Source organism: Seriola aureovittata, chromosome 8 (genome assembly GCF_021018895.1).
Source record: "Seriola aureovittata isolate HTS-2021-v1 ecotype China chromosome 8, ASM2101889v1, whole genome shotgun sequence".
Classification (NCBI taxonomy): domain Eukaryota; kingdom Metazoa; phylum Chordata; class Actinopteri; order Carangiformes; family Carangidae; genus Seriola; species Seriola aureovittata.
The window spans coordinates 9,561,852-9,586,241 of NC_079371.1; the positions used below are offsets into that span (position 1 = coordinate 9,561,852).

The window sequence follows — 24,390 nt, forward strand, 5'->3', positions numbered from 1 at the left end:
AAAAAAAAAAAAAAAAAAAAAAAAAAAAAAGCCACTTTACATTTAAAATGCCCATAATGTGGATATTAGTGATACTGCAAAACTACAAAAGTGCTGATTTTGACTTTCATTATGGTCCCGTATCTCAATGGTTTCCATAATCCCTGTAAGAATTTCTATGACAACACAGTTCTCTTTTCAATATCCTTTTTAGAGTTTTTATTTTTTAATATTCTCAAAAACAGCTACATGGTTATTTCAGTTCAATACTTAGGCACATTTGCCTGCTGGCAAGTACTGTCATCCTGAATGTCATTGTACTTTACAGTCATCTTTCAAGACAAAAATGGTTTTTAAAAAAAATCATGCGGTTCACATTCCATTGTAGGCTGGTCCGCCGCCACCCTCAGGAACAACCCAGTTGATGTTTTGGCTCGGGTCCTTGATATCACACGTCTTACAGTGGACACAGTTCTGAGCGTTTATCTGCAATCTCATACCATCTCCTGTTTCCATGGGAACGTACTCGTACACACCTAGGACAGTTGTTGGAGAGAGAAAGTAAACTTGTTAGAAAACAGACCAAGGAAAACAACAAACTTTACTATTATGGATGGAACAAATAATCAATGCAGCAATGCATCATCAAATGCTCTTGTATGTTGCCTTATCCAAAAACTGGTTTAGCACCAATAGCTAAGGGGCACAAGTGAGTCACTACATCACATTAACTCATTAGGTAGACACTAGAAACCAAAGCAACTTACAGGTGAGGGACATCACTAAAGCTTCAGTGCAGTAGTAGACCTAGGCGTAAGTACTATTCAATAAGTAAAACTACACATAACTTGCCAGCTGCATGAACAATATTGTTTATTAAAAAACATGCATGAACACCTCATGATGTAATATAATAGTAATGCCTCACTACACTGACTTTTTATGCCATAGTATACTATGACTTTTTTTTTTACTTTTTATGCCTTACTATACTATGACTTTTTTTAAAAATTTTTATGCCTTACTATACTATGACATTTTTTTGGCATTTTTATACCTTACTATACTATGACTTTTTTTTTATTTTTATGCCTTACTATACTATGACCTTTTTCTGAAATTTTATACCATAGTATACTATGACATTTTTTATGCCTTACTATACTATGACATTTTATACCATAGTATACTATGATGTTTTTATGACGTTTTATATCATACTATACTATGATGATTTTTGGCATTTTTATACCTTACTATACTATGACTTTTTATAACTTACTATACTATGACTTTTTTTTTAATTTTTATGCCTTACTATATATACTATGACCTTTTTCTGAAAATTTTATACCTTACTATACTATGACATTTTTTTTTGCATTTTTATACCTTACTATACTATGACATTTTTATGCCTTACTATACTATGAAATTGTTTTGCATTTTTATGCCTTACTATACTATGACTTTTTTATTTTATTTTTATGCCTTACTATACTATGGCATTTTTATACCTTACTATACTATGGCATTTTTATACCTTACTATACTATGACTTTTTTTTTAATTTTTATGCCTTACTATACTATGACATTTTTATACCTTATTATACTATGACTTTTTGAATTTTTATGCCTTACTATACTATGACTTTTTTTTGAATTTTTATGCCTTACTATATATACTATGACCTTTTTCTGAAATTTTTATACCTTACTATACTATGACATTTTTATGCCTTACTATACTATGACTTTTTTTTGAATTTTTATACCATAGTATACTATGACATTTTTTTGCATTTTTATGCCTTACTATACTATGACGTTTTTTGGTATTTTTATGCCTTACTATACTATGACTCTTTTTTGACATTTTATGCCATAGTATACTATGACATTTTTTTTTGCATTTTTATACCTTACTATACTACGACATTTTTATGCCTTACTATACTATGAAATTGTTTTGCATTTTTATGCCTTACTATACTATGACCTTTTTCTGAAATTTTTATACCTTACTATACTATGACTTTTTTTTGAATTTTTATGCCTTACTATACTATGACATTTTATACCATAGTATACTATGACGTTTTTTGGTATTTTTATGCCTTACTATACTATGACTCTTTTTTGACATTTTATGCCATAGTATACTATGACATTTTTATGCCTTACTATACTATGAAATTGTTTTGCATTTTTATGCCTTACTATACTATGACCTTTTTCTGAAATTTTATACCATAGTATACTATGACATTTTTTTGCATTTTTATGCCTTGCTATACAATGTTTTTATGACGTTTTATACCATACTATACTATATATTGATTTTTTAATTTCTTTTTTTTACACTTTATGCCATAGTATACGATGACATTTTTTGGCATTTTTATGCCTTACTATACTATGAAATTGTTTTGCATTTTTATGCCTTACTATACTATGACCTTTTTCTGAAATTTTATACCATAGTATACTATGCTGTTTTTTGGTATTTTAATGCCTTACTATACTATGATGTTTTTATGCCTTACTATACTGTGACATTTTTTTTTTTTTTTTTTTTTTTTTTTAACTTTTTATGCCTTACCATAGTATACTATGACGTTTTTTGGTATTTTTATGTCTTACTATACTATGACTTTTTATTTTATTTTTATGCCTTACTATACTATGACATTTTTTGGGCATTTTCATACCTTACTATACTATGACTTTTTTTGGTATTTTATGCCTTACTATACTATGACATTTTATACCATAGTATACTATGACGTTTTTTGGTATTTTTATTCCTTACTATACTATGACTCTTTTTATGACGTTTTATGCCATACTATACTACATATTGATGGGTTTTTTTTTTTACATTTTATGCCATAGTATACAATGACGTTTTTTGGCATTTTTATGGCTTACTATGCTATGATGTTTTTTGGCATTTTTATGCCTTACTATACTATGACATTTTTTTGCATTTTTATGCCTTACTATATATACTATGACTTTTTTCTGAAATTTTATACCATAGTATACTATGAAATTTTTTTGCATTTTTATGCCTTACTATACTATGACATTTTTTTTTGCATTTTTATACCTTACTATACTATGACATTTTTCGGAAATTTTATACCATAGTATAGTATGACGTTTTTTGGTGTTTTTATGCTTTGCTATACTATGATGTTTTTTTGCCTTGCTATACTATGACGTTTCATGCCTTACTTTACTATGACTTTTTTAAAAATTTTTATGCCATAGTATACTATGATGCTTTTTTGCATTTTAATGCCTTACTCTACTATGACTTTGTTTGGCATTTTCATGCTATACTATGATGGTTTTATGACGTTTTATGCCATACTATACTATATATTGATGTTTTTTTTGTTTTTTGTTTTTTTTTGCATTTTATGCCATAGTATACAATGACGTTTTTTGGCATTTTTATGGCTTACTATGCTATGATGTTTTTTGGCATTTCTATGCCTTACTATACTATGACTTTTTTTTCTTTTTACATTTTATGCCATAGTAAACTATGAGGTCTTTTTTTTTTTTACATTTTATGGATACTATACTATGATGTTTTTTTTGGCATTTTCATGCCTTACTATACTATGAAATTTATTGGCATTTTTATACCTTACTTTACTATGTTATTTTTTGGCATTTTTATACCTTACTATACTATGATGTTTTTATGACGTTTTATATCATACTATACTATGATGATTTTTGGCATTTTTATGCCTTACTATACTATGATGTTTTTTGGTATTTTTATGCCATAGTAAACTATGAGGTCTTTTTTTTTACATTTTATGGCTTACTATACTATGACGTTTTTTTTGGGGCATTTTTATACCTTACTTTACTATGTTATTTTTTGGCATTTTTATACCTTACTATACTATGATGTTTTTATGACGTTTTATATCATACTATACTATGATGATTTTTGACATTTTTTTGCCTTGCTATACTATGATGTTTTTTGGTATTTTTATGCCTTACTATACTATGATGTTTTTATGACGTTTTATGCTATAGTGTACTAAGATATTTTTATGCCTTACTACACTGTGACGTTTTGTGCCTTGGAGGGTTGTCACCAGAACCGATACTTCGGTACCAAGTCGATGCCACGTGGCGAAAAATGGGAAGGTACCCGTTTTTTCGTGGTATCAGAGCTACTGAGAAGTACCAACACATGACGAGATTGATAGTCACCCTCTTAGGAAGTAACATAAGATTGACATCCTATTGAGGGAGGCAGTTAAATGAGTGTTTGTCACGCCCCTCTCGTGCATCATGATATACATTTACATTTGAGCAGTTTCTCCGGCACATGCTCTGCCTCTGCCAAAGGGAGGATGAGGAACGTCCACTACTAGGCTGCAGTCTAGCCGCAATAACAAATGGAAGATGGCAACAAGTTCAGGCACACAACCTGGTCCAGCTGCAGCACCTCAGCTCGTCGAAAGAAAAAGCCTCAAGAGATGCATGTGGAAATATTTTGCTTTCATGATGGATGTTGAGGGGTTGATTCTAGACCCTAAAAAGCCCGTTTGTTAATGGTGCCTTCGCACTTTCCAAACCACAGCTGAAATGCTGTGCAATAAAAAGTTTACTGCTTATACTTTAGCAAAGTATTGTTTACTTTAAATACTTGAAGGCTACATGCCACTGTTCTTTTTTGATGTGTTTAATTTTATTATATCTATTAAATGTCCATTTTTTTTTATGTCCCAGAGTATTAAAATGCTCTGCAAATAAAAGTTGACTGACTGTATATTTTAGCATAATATTGTTTACTCTAATACTTGAAGGCTACATGCCACTGTTCTTTTTTTGCTTTGTCACATTATTTTTGTCTCAGGTCACGATAGTTGAAAATTTGTGCAATAAAAAGTTGATTGTTTATATTTTAGCACATTATTGTTTATTTTAAATTCTTGAAGGCTACATGCCACTTTTCATATTTTTCAATAAAGGAGTGAAAGAGAGTGTACATGGAATTTATTGTGTTTTTTTTCGTTTTTACCGTGGTATCGAAACAGGTATCAAGAATCGTGGCATTTCACTGGTATTGGTATCGACTACTAAATTATCTGGTATCATGACATCCCTAATGCCTTGCTATACTATGATGTTTTATGCCTTACTATACTATGATATTTTATGTCTTGATATACTATGCTGTTTTTATGACGTTTTATGCCTTTGTATACTATGATTTTATTTTTACATTTTTATGCCATTGTATACTATGACATTTTTTGGCATTTTTATGCCTTGTAGGGTTGTCACCAGAACCGATACTTCGGTACCAAGTCAGTGCCATGTGGCAAAAAACAGGAAAGTACCCTTTTTTTTCGTGGTATCGGAGGTACCGAAAAGTACCGACAAGTGACCAGATTGACATCCTATTGAGCGAGGCAGTTAAATGAGTGTTTTCTCACGCCTGCTCGTGCATCAGGTCTCATTGCGCACAAGCAGGATGTCATTAACTGTATGAGCAACTTATCTGTGCAAAAGGGTCTTACCTCAAAAGTGACAGTAATCTACCAAAAACTTGTGTAAAAGAACATTAACACTAATTACTGCATCACTGGCAACATCTGAGCAGTTTCTCTGGCACATACTCTGCCTCTGCCAAAGGGAGGCTGAGGAACATCCACTACTAGGCTGCAGTCTAGCTGCAATAACAAATGGAAGATGGCGACAAGTTAAGGCACACAACCTGGTCCAGCTGCAGCACCTCGGCTCATCGAAAGAAAAAGCCACAAGAGTCGGAAATATTTAGCTTTCAAGGCGGATGATGAGGGTTTGATTATAGACCCTAAAAAGCCCATTTGTAAATGGTGCCTTTGCATTTTCCAAACCACAGCTCAAATGCTCTGCAATAAAAAGTTTAGTGCTTATATTTTAGCAAAGTATTGTTTACTTTAATACTTGAAGGCTACATGCCACTGTTCTTTTTTGCTTTGTGAAAAGTTGTTTCATTTTACTATATATATTATTTCCACATTATTTTTGTCTCAGGGCACTATTGTTCAAAAGCTGTGCAATAAAAGTTGACTGTTTATATTTTAGCACATTATTGTTTATTTTAAATTCTTGAAGGCTACATGCCACTTTTCGTATTTTTCAATAAAGGAGTGAAAGAGAGAGTACATGGAATTTATTGTGTTTTTTTTTGTTTGTTTAGTTTTTACCGTGGTATCAAAACAGGTATCGAGAATCGTGGCATTTCACTGGTATAGGTATCGACTAATAAATTTCTGATATCGTGACATCCCTAATGCCTTGCTATACTGTGATGGTTTTTTGGCATTTTTATAACTTAATATACTATGATATTTTATGCCTTGCTATACTATGATGTTTTTTTTTGACATTTTATGCCATACTATACAATAACATTTTTTGGCATTTAATGCCTTACTATACTATGACGTTTTACACCTTACTATACTATGATGTTTTTTGGCATACTATACTATAATGTTTTTTTTTTGACATTTTATGCCATAGTATACTATAATGTTTTTTTTTTGTTTTTTTGTGTTTTTTTTTTAACATTTTATGCCATAGTATACTATGACGTTTTTTTTGCATTTTTAATCCATACTATACTATGACCTTTTATGCCTTGCTATACTGTGATGTTTTTTGGCATTTTTATGCCTTACTATACTATGACGTTTTTTGGCATTTTTATGCCATAGTATACTATGACGTTTTTTGGCATTTTTAAGGCTTACTATACTATGACGTTTTTTGGCATTTTTATGCCTTACTACACTATGACGTTTTTTGGCATTTTTATGCCATAGTATACTATGACGTTTTTTGGCATTTTTAAGGCTTACTATACTATGATGTTTTTTGGCATTTTTATGCCTTACTATACTATGACGTTTTTTGGCATTTTTATGCCAAAGTATACTATGACGTTTTTTGGCATTTTCATGCCTTACTGTACTATGATGTTTTATGCCATACTATACTATGATGTTTTTTGGCATTCTTATGCCTTACTATACTACCATGTTTTATGCCTTGCTATACTATGATGTTTTTTTTTTGACATTTTATGCCATAGTATACTATGACGTTTTTGGCATTTTTATGCCTTACTATACTATGACGTTTTATGCCTTACTATACTATGATGTTTTTATGATGTTTAATGCCATACTATACTATAATGTTTTTTTTTTTTTTTTTTTACATTTTATGCCATAGTATACTATGACGTTTTTTTGCATTTTTATTCCGTACTATACTATGACCTTTTATGCCTTGCTATACTGTGATGTTTTTTTTTTTTACATTTTATGCCATAGTATACTATGACGTTTTTTGGCATTTTTATGGCTTACTATACTATGACGTTTTTTGGCATTTTCATGCCTTACTGTACTATGAGGTTTTATGCCATACTATATTATGATGTTTTTTGGCATTCTTATGCCTTACTATACTACCATGTTTTATGCCTTGCTATACTATGATGTTTTATGCCTTACTATACTATGATGTTTTTATGACGTTTTATGCAATACTATATAATAATGTTTTCATGGCATTTTTATACCTTACTATACTATGACATTTTTTGGCATTTTTATACCTTACTATACTATGACTTTTTTTTTTTTAATTTTTATGCCATATTATACTATGACGTTTTATGCCTTGCTATGCTATGATGTTTTTATGACGTTTTATGCCATACTATATTTTGATGTTTTTTTTTTTTTTTTTTTTTTTTACATTTTATGCCATATTATACTATGACCTTTTTTTGGCATTTTTATGCCTTACTGTACTATGATGTTTTTATGACGTTTTATGGCATTTTTATGGCTTACTATACTATGATGTTTTTATGATGTTTTATGCCATACTATTCTATAATGTTTTTTTTTTTTTTACATTTTATGCCTTACTATTCTATGACCTTTTTTTGTCTTGCTATACTATGATGTTTTAATGATGTTTTATGCCATAGTATACTATGACGTTTTTTGGCATTTTTAAGGCTTACTATACTATGACGTTTTTTGGCATTTTTATGGCTTACTATACTATAACGTTTTTTTGGCATTTTCATGCCTTACTGTACTATGATGTTTTTATGATGTTTTATGCCATAGTATACTATGACGTTTTTTTTGCATTTTTATGCCTTACTATACCATGACATTTTATACCATAGTATACTATGACGTTTTTTGGTATTTTTATGCCTTACTATACTATGACTCTTTTTTGACATTTTATGCCATAGTATACTATGACGTTTTTTTTGCATTTTTATTCCGTACTATACTATGACCTTTTATGCCTTGCTATACTGTGATGTTTTTTGGCATTTTTATGCCTTACTATACTATGACGTTTTTTGGCATTTTTATGGCATAGTATACTATGACGTTTTTTGGCATTTTTATGCCTTACTATACTATGACGTTTTATGCCTTGCTATGCTATGATGTTTTTATGACGTTTTATGCCATACTATATTTTGATGTTTTTTTTTGTTTTTTTTTACATTTTATGCCATATTATACTATGACCTTTTTTTTGGCATTTTTATGCCTTACTATACTATGACGTTTTATGCCTTGCTATACTATGACTTTTTTTTTTTTAACATTTTATGCCATAGTATACTATGACGTTTTTTTGCATTTTTATTCCGTACTATACTATGACCTTTTATGCCTTGCTATACTGTGATGTTTTTTGGCATTTTTATGCCTTACTATACTATGACGTTTTTTGGCATTTTTATGGCTTACTATACTATAACGTTTTTTTGGCATTTTCATGCCTTACTGTACTATGATGTTTTTATGATGTTTTATGCCATAGTATACTATGACGTTTTTTTTGCATTTTTATGCCTTACTATACTATGACATTTTATACCATAGTATACTATGACGTTTTTTGGTATTTTTATGCCTTACTATACTATGACTCTTTTTTGACATTTTATGCCATAGTATACTATGACGTTTTTTGGCATTTTTATTCCGTACTATACTATGACCTTTTATGCCTTGCTATACTGTGATGTTTTTTGGCATTTTTATGCCTTACTATACTATGACGTTTTTTGGCATTTTTATGCCATAGTATACTATGACGTTTTTTGGCATTTTTATGCCTTACTATACTATGACGTTTTATGCCTTGCTATGCTATGATGTTTTTATGACGTTTTATGCCATACTATATTTTGATGTTTTTTTTTGTTTTTTTTTTACATTTTATGCCATATTATACTATGACCTTTTTTGGCATTTTTATGCCTTACTATACTATGACGTTTTATGCCTTGCTATACTATGACTTTTTTTTTTTTAACATTTTATGCCATAGTATACTATGACGTTTTTTTGCATTTTTATTCCGTACTATACTATGACCTTTTATGCCTTGCTATACTGTGATGTTTTTTGGCATTTTTATGCCTTACTATACTATGACGTTTTATGCCTTGCTATACTATGATGTTTTAATGATGTTTTATGCCATAGTATACTATGACGGTTTTTGGCATTTTCATGCCTTACTGTACTATGATGTTTTTATGACGTTTTTTGGCATTTTTATGGCTTACTATACTATGATGTTTTTATGATGTTTTATGCCATACTATTCTATAATGTTTTTTTTTTTTTTTACATTTTATGCCTTACTATTCTATGACCTTTTTTTGTCTTGCTATACTATGATGTTTTAATGATGTTTTATGCCATAGTATACTATGACGTTTTTTGGCATTTTTAAGGCTTACTATACTATAACGTTTTTTGGCATTTTTATGGCTTACTATACTATAACGTTTTTTTGGCATTTTCATGCCTTACTGTACTATGATGTTTTTATGATGTTTTATGCCATAGTATACTATGACGTTTTTTTTGCATTTTTATGCCTTACTATACTATGGCATTTTATACCATAGTATACTATGACGTTTTTTGGTATTTTTATGCCTTACTATACTATGACTCTTTTTTGACATTTTATGCCATAGTATACTATGACGTTTTTTTTGCATTTTTATTCCGTACTATACTATGACCTTTTATGCCTTGCTATACTGTGATGTTTTTTGGCATTTTTATGCCTTACTATACTATGACGTTTTTTGGCATTTTTATGCCATAGTATACTATGACGTTTTTTGGCATTTTTATGCCTTACTATACTATGACGTTTTTTGGCATTTTTATGCCTTACTATACTATGACGTTTTATGCCTTGCTATGCTATGATGTTTTTATGACGTTTTATGCCATACTATATTTTGATGTTTTTTCTTGTTTTTTTTTACATTTTATGCCATATTATACTATGACCTTTTTTTGGCATTTTTATGCCTTACTATACTATGACGTTTTATGCCTTGCTATACTATGACTTTTTTTTTTTAAACATTTTATGCCATAGTATACTATGACGTTTTTTTGCATTTTTATTCCGTACTATACTATGACCTTTTATGCCTTGCTATACTGTGATGTTTTTTGGCATTTTTATGCCTTACTATACTATGACGTTTTTTTGGCATTTTTATGCCATAGTATACTATGACGTTTTTTGGCATTTTTAAGGCTTACTATACTATGACGTTTTTTGGCATTTTTATGCCATAGTATACTATGACGTTTTTTGGCATTTTCATGCCTTACTGTACTATGATGTTTTATGCCATACTATACTATGATGTTTTTTGGCATTCTTATGCCTTACTATACTACCATGTTTTATGCCTTGCTATACTATGATGTTTTATGCCTTACTATACTATGATGTTTTTTTTTTTGACATTTTATGCCATAGTATACTATGACGTTTTTGGCATTTTTATGACTTACTATACTATGATGTTTTTATGATGTTTTATGCCATACTATACTATAATGTTTTTTTTTGTTTTTTTTTTACATTTTATGCCATATTATACTATGACCTTTTTTTGGCATTTTTATGCCTTACTGTACTATGATGTTTTATGCCATACTATACTATGATGTTTTTTGGCATTCTTATGCCTTACTATACTACCATGTTTTATGCCTTGCTATACTATGATGTTTTATGCCTTACTATACTATGATGTTTTTTTTTTTGACATTTTATGCCATAGTATACTATGACGTTTTTGGCATTTTTATGGCTTACTATACTATGATGTTTTTATGACGTTTTATGCCATACTATACTATAATGTTTTTTTTGGGGTTTTTTTTACATTTTATGCCTTACTATTCTATGACCTTTTTTTTGTCATTTTTATGCCTTACTGTACTATGATGTTTTATGCCATACTATACTATGATGTTTTTTGGCATTCTTATGCCTTACTATACTACCATGTTTTATGCCTTGCTATACTATGATGTTTTATGCCTTACTATACTATGATGTTTTTTTTTTTGACATTTTATGCCATAGTATACTATGACGTTTTTGGCATTTTTATGGCTTACTATACTATGATGTTTTTATGACGTTTTATGCCATACTATACTATAATGTTTTTTTTGGGGTTTTTTTTACATTTTATGCCTTACTATTCTATGACCTTTTTTTTGTCTTGCTATACTATGATGTTTTAATGATGTTTTATGCCATAGTATACTATGACGTTTTTTGGCATTTTTATGGCTTACTATACTATGACGTTTTATGCCATACTATACCATGATGTTTTTTGGCATTCTTATGCCTTACTATACTACCATGTTTTATGCCTTGCTATACTATGATGTTTCATGCCTTACTATACTATGATGTTTTTATGACGTTTTATGCAATACTATATAATAATGTTTTCATGGCATTTTTATACCTTACTATACTATGACATTTTTTGGCATTTTTATACCTTACTATACTATGACTTTTTTTTTTTTTAATTTTTATGCCATATTATACTATGACGTTTTTTGGCATTTTTATGCCTTACTATACTATGACGTTTTATGCCTTACTATACTTTGATGTTTTTTTTTTTTTTTTTTTACATTTTATGCCATATTATACTATGACCTTTTTTTTGGCATTTTTATGCCTTACTATACTATGACGTTTTATGCCTTGCTATACTATGATGTTTTTTTGGCATTTTCATGCCTTACTCAACAAGGTTTTTTTTTTGGCATTTTTATGCCTTACTATACTATGACGTTTTATGCCTTGCTATACTATGACATTTCATGCCTTACTATACTATGATGTTTTTATGACGTTTTATGCAATACTATATAATAATGTTTTCATGGCATTTTTATACCTTACTATACTACTACATTTTTTGGCATTTTTATACCTTACTATACTATGACTTTTTTTTTTAATTTTTATGCCATATTATACTATGACGTTTTTTGGCATTTTTATGCCTTGCTATGCTATGTTTTTATGACGTTTTATGCCATACTATATTTTGATGTTTTTTTTTTTTTTACATTTTATGCCATATTATACTATGACCTTTTTTTTGGCATTTTTATGACTTACTATACTTTGACGTTTTATGCCTTGCTATACTATGATGTTTTTATGACGTTTTATGCCATACTATACTATGATGTTTTTTTTGACATTTTATGCCATAGTATACTATGACTTTTTTTTTTTTTTTTTTTTTAACATTTTATGCCATAGTATACTATGACGTTTCTTGGCATTTTTATGGCTTACTATACTGTGATGTTTTTTTTTGACGTTTTATGTCTTGCTATACTATGATGTTTTTTGGCATTTTCATGCCTTACTATACTTTGATGTTTTTTGGCATTTTTATGCCTTACTATACTATGACTTTTTCTTTTTATGCTATATTATACTATGACATTTTTTTGGCATTTTTATGCCTTACTGTATTATGACTTTTTTTGTCTTGCTATACTATGATGTTTTTATGATGTTTTATGCCATAATATACTATGATGTTTTTTAAAATATATATATTTCATGCCATAGTATACTATGATGTTTTTTTGGCATTTTTATGCCTTACTATACTATGACGTTTTTTGGCATTTTCATGCCTTATTGTTTTATGATGTTTTATGACATACTATACTATGATGTTTTTTGGCATTCTTATGCCTTACTATACTATGACATTTTATGCCTTGCTATACTATGACGTTTCATGCCTTACTATACTCTGATGTTTTTATGACGTTTTATGCCATTCTATATAATAATGTTTTCATGGCATTTTTATTCCTTATTGTACTATGATGGGTAAGTTCTATCCTCCAACGCTTAGAGGATGCAACAGGTTCCAGCTGATATGACGCCTGCTGCTTCTTGCCACTATCACCATTTACAAATTCCTGTCACAGACTGTTGATTAAGCCACACAAGCCCACAACTTAAAAGCTGAAGTCTGAACAGAGTTTGTACTCTTTCAATTACTATCACGCTTTATTTAATCCCCACCACTCATTGTCATGGCTCGTCTCCGTGAAGAGCACAACTGTCTCACTGCATTTGGCATCTGTCCAGGTTAGCATTACCACTGACCACACATCACTAAGTTTCAACATTTCTAGAGAATTCAAAGAGTACCAGTGTCTGAGACAGATTAAGGAGTTTAACTTTTCAATCAACCGCTTCACTAGAAATGAGATAAACCAAACCAAAGTCAACACACAGTCTCTTATCCTATTGATAAAAATGCACATTTGATGCATGAAAAATATTTTAAACCAAACAAGTTTTCAGTCAAAGTTTTCTTGGTATTTTAAGAACTGAGTAAAAAAAATTCCAGCTGAGTAAATTCAGGGTATAGGTGACATAATGTTTTCTGTTCCTCACTTACTGAATCTGTCACAATGGAACACACTTCTCTAAACAATTACACTGGATTTAATTAGCCTGTCCTTCAGAAACATCAATCTCACAACAGTGAAGCATTTTTTCATCAAAATTGAGCAAGTTCACACAAGGATGTGTGGAGTTATTTACTCGGTTATTGTAGTTGGTCATTTGTGAAACATTTTAAAATCAAACTGTGGTTAACTTTGTTTGGGGAGAGAACACAGAAACATCTGTTGGAAATCTTTGATGATTTTAGCACAGACACTGACATCTGATAGCCAGCAGTTATTAATTCTTTGATCAAATAAAAATGCAAAATATTCACTGATACCAGCCTCTCACATGTGAGGATTTTTACAGTATATTGAAAACAGTTTGGTTTTAGACTGCTGGTTGGATGAAATAAGCAATACTTAGCTCTGGGAAACAGACATTTTTTCCTTTTTTATAGACCGGGCAGCTAATTGGAAAAATAATCGACAATAAAAAGTCATTATTGTTGATTGCAGTCCTACTTCACTGGTGTGAACACCAGAATGTGTTTTAGCAACTAGCACAGACAACACCATTAAGTGTATTTCATATAACCGGTACTAAGGCTTTCTTTTCCATTACCAATAAATCTGATAATTTTCTTGACTAATTGTTTGGTCTATTGGATAGCAGACAATAGTGAAAAACACCTTGCTGTTCCTATAATCCAAGTTGACATTCAAATGGCTTGGTTCTGTCTGACAATCTAAAGATAGACAGTTCACTATCACAGAAAACAAAAAATGCAGGAAATCTTCAAATTTGAGATGAATTGTTTTGCATTTTGCCTTGTAAAAAATTGCTGCAGATTAATTTTCTGTCCAGTTCAAAAAAGTTTACATTTAATTTCACTCTCCTGAAATTTTGAAAATTGCAGGATATAAACTCTCTCTCCCCTAAATATACCACCCCAGTTCATATGACCCATGTTTACAAGCCCAGGTGTGAAACCATATGCCACAAAACAGAAAAAAGAATAACTTATCTACACTCTGACAGATAGTATGGGTGAGACATTCAGAGGTCATGATGGTGTTACCTGCAGGGCAGAAGCGCTGTTCAGGCCCATCATATATGGCCAAGTTCCTGGCGACTGGAACGCTGTCATCCTTCAGAGTCAGATGCGGGGGCTGGTCTCCCTCATGATTTGTGCCACTCAGCGCCACAGAGGAGAGCAGGTCAAAGCTTATCTTGCCGTCAGGCTTGGGATACTCGATCGGTGTACAATCTTTAGCCGGTTTCAGCTGGTTTGCATCAAGGCCTGAGACAGATAGAGTACAGCCGGATACGAAATGTTGATTTTCTCTGCCGAGATAAGACTGCCTCATACCTTGCCTAAAGAGAACCCACTGGCACTCTGCTGATCTGCAGCAGCACAGTGAAACACAGATAATACTGCTCTTCACATGTAAAATGCTTTCCACATTCAGCCAGGGTTATGGACAAAACACTGATTACACCCAATGCTATATTCACAACTGCATAGCTATTTTTTGTTACAAATCAACATTGCAAGAAGGTGAAATAACAGAGGTTTTATAATGGCACATCACCATTTAGAGAGCCTTCGCTGTTCTGTTATTCTTTGTGTCTAAAATTGAACTTTTTGTCTATTGTTTCCCTCTGCTCTTGTTAGGTCTTGATAGAGCAGATACTGTAGATGCATAAAAATGTTCAAGTTGGCACCAAACCGTAAAAGGATTCTGCTCCATGATACTCACCACAGTGTTTAAGTGTCCATGGCTCTTTTCCTCTGAAGACCCAGTAGAAAATCCCAGTATAGACCATGCCACCGTACAGGCCAAAGTAATTGTGGAACGAAGGCCTGATGTTTCTCACTGCATACAGCTCTTTCCAAATCCACGAGTTCTTCAAGCTGTCAGCGTACTCAGGTACATGGAGTCCTGGCATGAAAAAAATTATTTAATTTCTGCTCTGCTGTTGTCATGTTTATTATTCTGCACAATTGTGGCACAATGCCTCATGTAATCCCAACCTCGCTAAATAAAAATGTATAAAAGAAAGACTGGGTTTCAACACATTTTCAGGAGCATAGAGGTTTAAAACTTTTGCTGGAAGAAACAATTCCTTTAAAAACATTTTACAGTCAGTTCTGTGGACTTTGCTCATCAACAAGGACATAGTTCCTGGTAAAACACTATACCATTACTTTTTTAAATGTAATTCTTCAATGTTTTGAGCACTACAAATTTAATTGCAATCATCTCCATCAAATTGGATCAGTGAACTAACTCTTTAAGAATGTAATATCTGTTTTTCTTTGACTTTTCCAAACCAGACAATTTGTATTAAAATAGTACATTATTTTGTTACTATGCTATAGAGGATTAACAGTTATGGAAAAACTTCATGAAAAAATTACTGTAACCATTAAGTAATTAAGTCACCAGTCTACAAAGATAGATCATACTCTGTTCACAAAGTACCAGTCAATACCCAATACTCTATCCATACACCATAATCCCTATTTGTTACGTTCAACCTTTGACTGAACTGAGCAAGACTGAACGATTCTGGAAACTGTTCCCTATCAGTTTTATTGACACAGCAGTTTTTTGATGGATGCATCTATAGTCTGAGTGCAAAGTATTTGTCCCTAATGGACAAGTTTTCTCATGTAACTTTAAAAACACATATTAAAAGAGTTTATTGACTGACCCTCCATAGCCGACAAATACTGCTACCTGAAAGCTCTGTAGCACTGTTTATGATTATGTAACTTGTGATTGTGTTAAAATCTTTTTCCATTGGGTGTTCAGTGACATTTCTGAATTTAACTGAGCAAGCTTGAATGAGCTCTCGCCCTTAATAGTGTAACTAAAATAAAATTAAACGTAAACAGCTACCACTGCCACAATCATGACTATTAGTGGGTCTTAAATTCCGTACCTGTCGTCTCTGAGTCCAGGCTCTCTGCTGTGACTTTGGGGAAAATTGCCTCAGCAGCCAGCATGCCACTTTTCATAGCCGTGTGAGTGCCTTTGATCTTTGGGACGTTCATGAAACCAGGGCTGCAGCCAATCAGCAGCCCTCCAGGGAAAGTCAGCTTTGGGAGAGACTGGAGAGGAATAAGAGAGAGTTTGAGCCCATTTACAACTTTCTTGTGTTCTACTTTCTCAGGCCTTAAACTTCTAACTGGATTTTAAGAATGTGGCAGCTGCTCAATGTGCCCTATCCTGAACGAATACACTCACAGAAGGCTGTATTAAGAACACTGTACCAATACTCTCAAAAACCTTGCTCTCAAAACGGTCTCAGTTCTTCGTGGTATGGGTTCCACAAGATGTTGGAAACTTTCCTTTGAGATTCTGCTCCATGTTGGCATGATTGCATCACATAATTTTTGCAGATCTGCACTCCATGTTTCTTGTTTTTTGCACCATACTGAGTAAAAACTCGAGAGACTGTTAAGTGTGAAACTTCTAGGAGATCACCAGTGTCAGAAATGCTCAAACCAGCCCATCTGGGTCTAACAGTCATGCCATGATCAATGTCACTGAGATCAAAATTTTTTCCCCCATTCTGATATGTGAACATTAACTGAAGCTCCTCAACTGTATCTACATGATGTGAAGTATTGCACTGCAGCCACAAGATTGGCTGATTGGATAACTGCAGGTATAAGCAGGTGCACTGGTGTTCCTAATAAAGAGCTTGGTGAGTGTGTCATCAGTATGTCCATAAGTTCACTATTTCTAGATATGATCAACTATAAAACCACATGTGAAAACATAGGGATATACATAGGGATATCAGTGTTTATCAGTTGGTATATATATATACACATACACGTGTGTGTGCATAGTAAAAATACCAAACACACTAATGTAACAATAGTAGTGAAAACATTTAAATCAAAAGAGTTTGCGGCTATACTTTAATATGAAAGTAGGAATAAATTTAAGCAACTGACTAGTTTCATGCCCTGCAGTCTTCCCTGTAGTAAACAAAAATAAACTGCAAGTACATCTTTGTTATTTCACCAGTGGCATAGCTGCACTCACTCAATCTTGTGACATTTACATTTGGTCAGTTTTATGGTGTTGTGTATTTTCTATAAGTTTGACAAACACACTCTATGCCATACAATTGTCCTCCTTCACATTGATAATACCTGTAATCCTCCCTCATTCAGGGCCCTGGCTCCATATGCAATCCTGTGGCCCCCCTCCAGAGTGGGTGCTACAAAGGGGTGGTGTTTCCAGCGCTGGAATTCTCTGAAGGGGCTCAGGTAAGGGTTGGTGTAGTCTAGTCCTACCTGGAGCAGGAAAAGATTTGCTGGTTTAATGTTTATTGTTTCAAACAACAACAAGTATAACAGACCAAGTGAACAAATACTTGGAAAGGCAAATATTTTTTTAAGTCACTGTAGCAAAGGAATTAATTCAAATACATTTATTTTTTTCATTTCTTCTCATGTTGTAGTGTTAAATTAAAACTAGTTACGAAGCTTAGAATGTGCAGTGTGTAAAAAAAACTGAAACACCTCATTTAAATATTTATTCAGACTCTCCGTTATGACATAACAAATTCAGCTTTTATCTTACTCTGTATCCAGTCTATGGTTTAGCGAGACAAAAAAAAAATTAATCTGGCCTGAATGCAAACTGCAATTTCTGGTGAAAACTGCATACTGCTCATCACCTGGATAATACTATACGTATGGTTAAATGATGGTGGCGACATAATGACGGATGGATGTTTTGGAGGCTTAAATAAATACACAAAAACACACCAAGCTCAGAGTGCATGTGCATAAAAACTGGGATCCAGCTGTCACATTTAGTAATATCACTTGAATGTATACAAAGTCACCCACCACAAAACCCAAGGCCACGAGCGGTTCTCCTTCATTCAGGTGATACAGGAAGGATCCTCCATATGTATTCCTGTTCAGGGGCCAACCCACAGAATGCTCCACTCTGCCTGGCCTCCACTTCTTCTCATCAATCGTCCACAGCTAAAATGAACAAAGAGGGGACAAAAGTTATTAATGGGCAGAAGATTTATTTAATTACACTCATTTATACCTTTTTCAGATCCACAATGACCATGTTTGCTATGTGTTATAGTAGATGTTGGTGGCAACTTTCATCCCATTAGCCATAAATCTTTTTTTTCCTGATCTCAAAGCTAAGAATGTGGAGAACAAGGTGTTGCATTTCTGCTTCCTACAGTGACTGAAAGTAAATTGTGACTTTACAGCAGATGGATTATACAGTGCTTAATCTCTAGTGCAGAAAGAACATTATGCAACCACTTTTTATCAGATTCTTCTGGACGGATATTACTCTTTAAGAACGATCAGATAAACCAAATTAAGGAGAAACACAATGTAGGGCATGAACAGAGTGAGTTTCTTTCCAGCATTAACTTGATGTGGGTTGTACATGTTATTTACCTCCTTCAGGCCGATGGCATAGGTCTGGGGTTCACAGTTCTCGCGCAGGTTGAACTGCTTGTAAAGCTGCTTGGCCAAGTGGCCATGACAGCCCTCTCCAAACAACGTGACTTTAGCATGGAGCTCCATTCCCCTCTCAAAAACATCCTAAAGCAAGAGAGGAACAGACACATAAAAATATTTCATGAGTGAGAAGTAACTGAATATAATATAGAGAATAATGCGTTCAATTGCTATATATACAGATATAGATAGATAGAACAACAAAACATTGTATAATCAGACAAAAAAGAAAAAAAAAAAATCAAATACCCTCTTACATCAGGCTCAGACTACACTATACTTTTGTCGGCCAGGAACTGATTTCCAGGAACATAAACATAAACATGATATTGCCCGCTTGTGTCTTGAGGACACCTAAAAAGAAGAAGGGGTGCTGTTGCCATAGTTACACAAACCCTGCAATCCTGTTTCACAGTTCCACTTTCTTCTTTCGCCTCTTTTCACTTTGCCTGACACACTAGTCTTTCTGTCGGGACGTCCTGAGGTGTCACAGTTGTGGCATCAGTTGTCATCTAACATGATATACTATACAAGGTAAAATGATCAACTGTCTCGTTCAACACCTATTTTTGGTCCCAACACCCTACGTCTGTTGGGGTGTGTTAAGGTTATTATTGGGTGTATATCGTGTAGTCTGAAATTGGCATTAAACCCATAGGAGAAGAAAAGAGTTTTCTAAATGGCCATAATGATGCTCTGAAAATATTCATGCATACAGTCGCTTCAGATTAGTATTAAGTAATAAGACTCATTCACTTTCTGCACATATTATTGTGCAGTACATTTAATTTCAAATTGATAAATTAATGCAAGATTTCAGTTTTTGATTTTTAATAATTTGCAAAAATTTCAAAAAAATATGTTTTCACTTTCACTGGGGCACATTTATCCATTCAAAGTTAAATTTACAGCACAATAAAGTGTGCCAAAATTCAGAGGTCTGAATAATTTCCAAAGCGATGTTATATTGTAAAGAATGGCCTGCATTTCTAACTTTCATGAAGCCATGAGGAGGGCTGAAGATCTCAGTGTTATTAAAGGAACGTTTTACTGTACAGTACCTTTGGTGAGCCATCCTTGGCCACGCCTACATCATTTGTGGCAATTCCTTTTACACTTCCGTCTTCGTGAAACAAAACCTTGACAAAAGTAAAACAGATAAAAATTTGAAGCTGAGAGGGGACTATAAACATGTTTAATTACAATGACGGAACAGGAATGAACAGGGGCACTGTACTTCTGATTATTGTATTATATCCACATTCCCACTGATAAAAGATTAACCTATAATCGGCCTACAGCAGCCAGTAATAATGGATCCAATGCATTGATTAGGCTGTAAAAATGAAAAATGTATCGGTACATTATGGTCTCTCTCTTTTTTTTTTTTAATCATTCTTTGAATCATAAAAATTAAAAAATGTTAAGTTTGCTCTCGATTTTAGCACCTAAATCAGGCCAAACAGTACAACTTTAATTAAATACAACTTCAATAACAACAGTAAAAAGTGCCAAAAAAATGATCTCACCTGGCTTTGTAAAAATCAGGCTAGTGGTGGCTGAGATACAGTGGTTCATGGACTAATGATCTACACAGCCACAGTCAACCTAACCAACTATAATACATTTTGAGAGAGATAAAGGAGGGGGGAACAAAAGAAAAAATATGCAGTACATCAGTGAAATCCAAAGGAGGTCTCACCTCAGCTGCAGCATAACCAGGGTACAGCTCTACTCCAAGCTCCTCAGCTTGCTCCCCCAGCCAGCGTACAAAGTTCCCCAGCCTCACTATGTAGTTACCATGGTTCCTCATTGGCAGACCTGCAGACAGCAGGAAAAATCATGCAGAAATAAAATAATTTCAATAATGTTATGGTGTTATAAGTTATAACAAGCTGACCCACAGGTTGAGAGTTGAGTTTATGTATGCAGCAGTTCTCGCTTATAAAATAAAACATATGCATACATCTGTTGCAAATCTGAAGTGCAAATATGAACAAATTTAAAGAATCAACTGTGATTGTTGACCATATAGATTACAGGTATGTTCCACATTGATTATCATTGAAAAAGTCAAGTGAAATTTGACAGTGTGACAACCCTTAGAGCGATGCATCTTTCTCTCATATCAGTTCAGATAAACAATATGTCTGTTCAATCTATGCACCACTCGATTCGCACTGAAATGCAGACACATCCTATCTTTTAGTTTTAAATCCCTTGTTTATGTGTTTGAAGCCACTTTACTCCCAATAGTAAACAACACATACTAATAGTTACAAATGCAACTCTGATCCCTGACTGAAACCATGAAACGGTTAAACACCCTCTCTGTGTGTCACACCAATAGCGTGGCTTAGATAGCATTAGATACCATTTTTATTCCAATACAATATCAGAGGATTTTACCTGGCAACATGGGGACAGGGATTCTGTGTTTCTCTGTTAAAATGCTGAACACATCTTCAGTCACTGGAGTGTTCAGAGGTGCCTGAATTAGGAACACAATGTGTGTTGTTAAGAGTTTGACTTCATAAGGATTTACATTCTAATATTAACTCAAATGCATGCATATTCCTACACATAGCCAGTGTAGGTGTATGCAAATGATGATGGATAAACTGTACTACATACCAGTATGTACAGTATATGTGGATATGTTATATAGCCTTGGTGATGTACAGTACAGTCACAAAATACAATATATAACACAACATACTATAACAACATGGATATATGTGCTGTAGCAATCCCTTATGCTTTAAAGGAAGAACAGCTTTGTTGACAGTCTATACACCAAACTCCCAAAGAAGAAATATTGAATAAAACACTCACCCCTCGTTCCTTCCAATCAGGAAAGAGCTCACTGAGTGCAGTGGGCTCCAGACAGGCACCTGACAGTGTGTGTGCTCCAATCTGAGAGGCCTTCTCCACAAGGCACACTCGCAGCTCCTTCTCATGTTCGTTAGCAAGCTGCTTCAGACGAATGGCTGCCGTAAGACCAGCAGGGCCTCCACCTACTATCACCACATCTGCCTCATCTGCAAACCTCTCCATTTCAATTCCTGGAAAAGATAAGAAAGAAATATTAAGGCAGAACTGCATCACCCATGAAAGACAGAGGCAGTGCATACAGACACAATTTGCAATATTTCAGGAGGATAGCTGCAGTCCTGTGTGGAACACTTGGCACAGTTTAAACCAAAACTGAATGGATTAGACAGCGGAGCTGCCCAAAGTAATAACTGAATATTTTATCCAAATAAACTGAATTTCAAATTTGAATTTAAAAAAGGCAAAGAAAACACTTTCTTGGATGTATTCACACTGCTGACTCATAATGTGGAACTTATATGGTCCTCACAAGTCGAACGAAGATAAGCATTAGAGCCATTCACTAAACAGCAAAGGAAGAACTAACTGAACTTTAAATCTAGAATAATGCTATAGACTGTATCAGATTTCACAGGACAAAAACTTTCCCTGATGTTCATGGGTTGTAGAGATTCGACCAGTCTGACCTTCTGTCTAACCATCCTTCCACACTGACTTTTCTCTTCCTAGTCTGTTATAAGTTGCACTGTAAACTTTACTATGTAGGGAAAAAGTAAACAAAAAGAGAATTAATATTCCTGTATAAACACATCAGAAACCTGGATAAGATTGAACTGACAAAAAAAGATCACTCCCCTCAAGAGTGCCAGTGCATGTCTGACTTTGATCATCCAAATGATGAGAACCATCTTGACTGTGGGTCCTTACAATAACATGTAATTTTAAAGTAATTCTACACAGTGTAGTGTCTTACCTTCCCATCTTGGATCTTTATCCCGGGGGTGGATGGTGTAGTGTGTTGTGACGCGGGGAGCTGTTCCTGAAGAACAAGTTCTTCTGTGTAGAGTTGTGTACAGCTGAGGAGCAGCATGCTCTGTCTGTACTGTTTTCCATGCCCTGATACACCTGTGGGCTGCAAAAGGAAGAACAGGTCCAAGTCAATACCAGTTCAGACTGGTGGGAATGTGGCAGTACACTCTCTTTAGTGTGCTCACTGGTTTAGTTGAGCCTGACCTGGATTTTAAATGATAAAACATTTATGAAATACAATAAAATGACAACAAATAGAAACTGACCAATTTAGACATAATATACTAATGGGACTTCTGGACATGGCTCCTCAACACACACATGACAGAGACAAACAAAAGTTTATTTTAGTACCTAATGTAGTGAACATGTCAAGCAGCTGTCAGACTGATCAGATGCGGCTGTAGCTCAATGCTAGCTAGCATTTTTTTTTATGTGACTACTGCTAAGCTAAATTCAAAGTCCAAGCTGCAAATTGACATCCTCTTTACATCACAAATATTTACAAAACAATGACAAGGTGGTAACAACATCAGTATTTTGCTGAAAAGGCATAAATGGCTCATATAATTCATGACAAGGACACTGTTCAAGTGACCCATATATTAGTTGAACTTTCACCTACTTTTTAGCATGATGCTAACACAAATGAGCATGCTAGTTTGGACTAGTGCTAAAACAGAAAGCCAAACAACAAAATTTAAACACGAGGAAAAAATATTCAGTACTTAACCCTTTGTAAAATGCTAAAGTAAGATGACAACACTGCTGGTAAAGTAAATTAGCAGCCGAGTCCAGCACAGACAAACTCACAATACCTTATCTAACTAGCTATTAGCTCACGTACCTTGACTTGAGTATCTGCTAGCTGGAAACATTATGTGTCAGCTAGAGTAAGCTCACTAGCGGTCCTTGGTTTTTCTTTTTAAATCAGCCCAAGTGAAGCTGGGGTGCCCTCACTTCGTTGCCAGTGCAGAGCTTGTGTAATCAGCCCACACTGCAAACAAATGTTGAGCCTTACAAAATACGTCTCATAACACAGACACATGAGAGCGTCACAAAGCTGCGCTGCTGCGGCGGCGTTCAGGTAACTGCGCAAGTGTAGATCTCCACACCTCACTCTACAGCACTGCTTTGGTAAAT

General features: G+C 33.5%; 1 protein-coding gene across 1 annotated transcript; it reads right to left on the reverse strand.

Annotated features, from left to right (window-relative positions):
• Positions 1-183: 183 nt before the first annotated feature.
• On the reverse strand, positions 184-24,298 carry etfdh (electron transfer flavoprotein dehydrogenase). Its single transcript, XM_056382121.1, has 13 exons — positions 24,095-24,298; positions 23,192-23,350; positions 22,219-22,448; positions 21,793-21,874; positions 21,086-21,204; positions 20,445-20,522; positions 19,321-19,467; positions 18,739-18,879; positions 18,034-18,177; positions 16,809-16,977; positions 15,620-15,802; positions 14,938-15,159; positions 184-515 (listed from the first exon to the last, which is right to left on the reverse strand). The coding sequence occupies exons 1-13, from the start codon at positions 24,123-24,125 to the stop codon at positions 352-354; spliced, it is 1,869 nt and encodes a 622-aa protein (XP_056238096.1). The 5' UTR covers positions 24,126-24,298; the 3' UTR covers positions 184-351.
• Between the last annotated feature and the right edge of the window lie 92 nt (positions 24,299-24,390).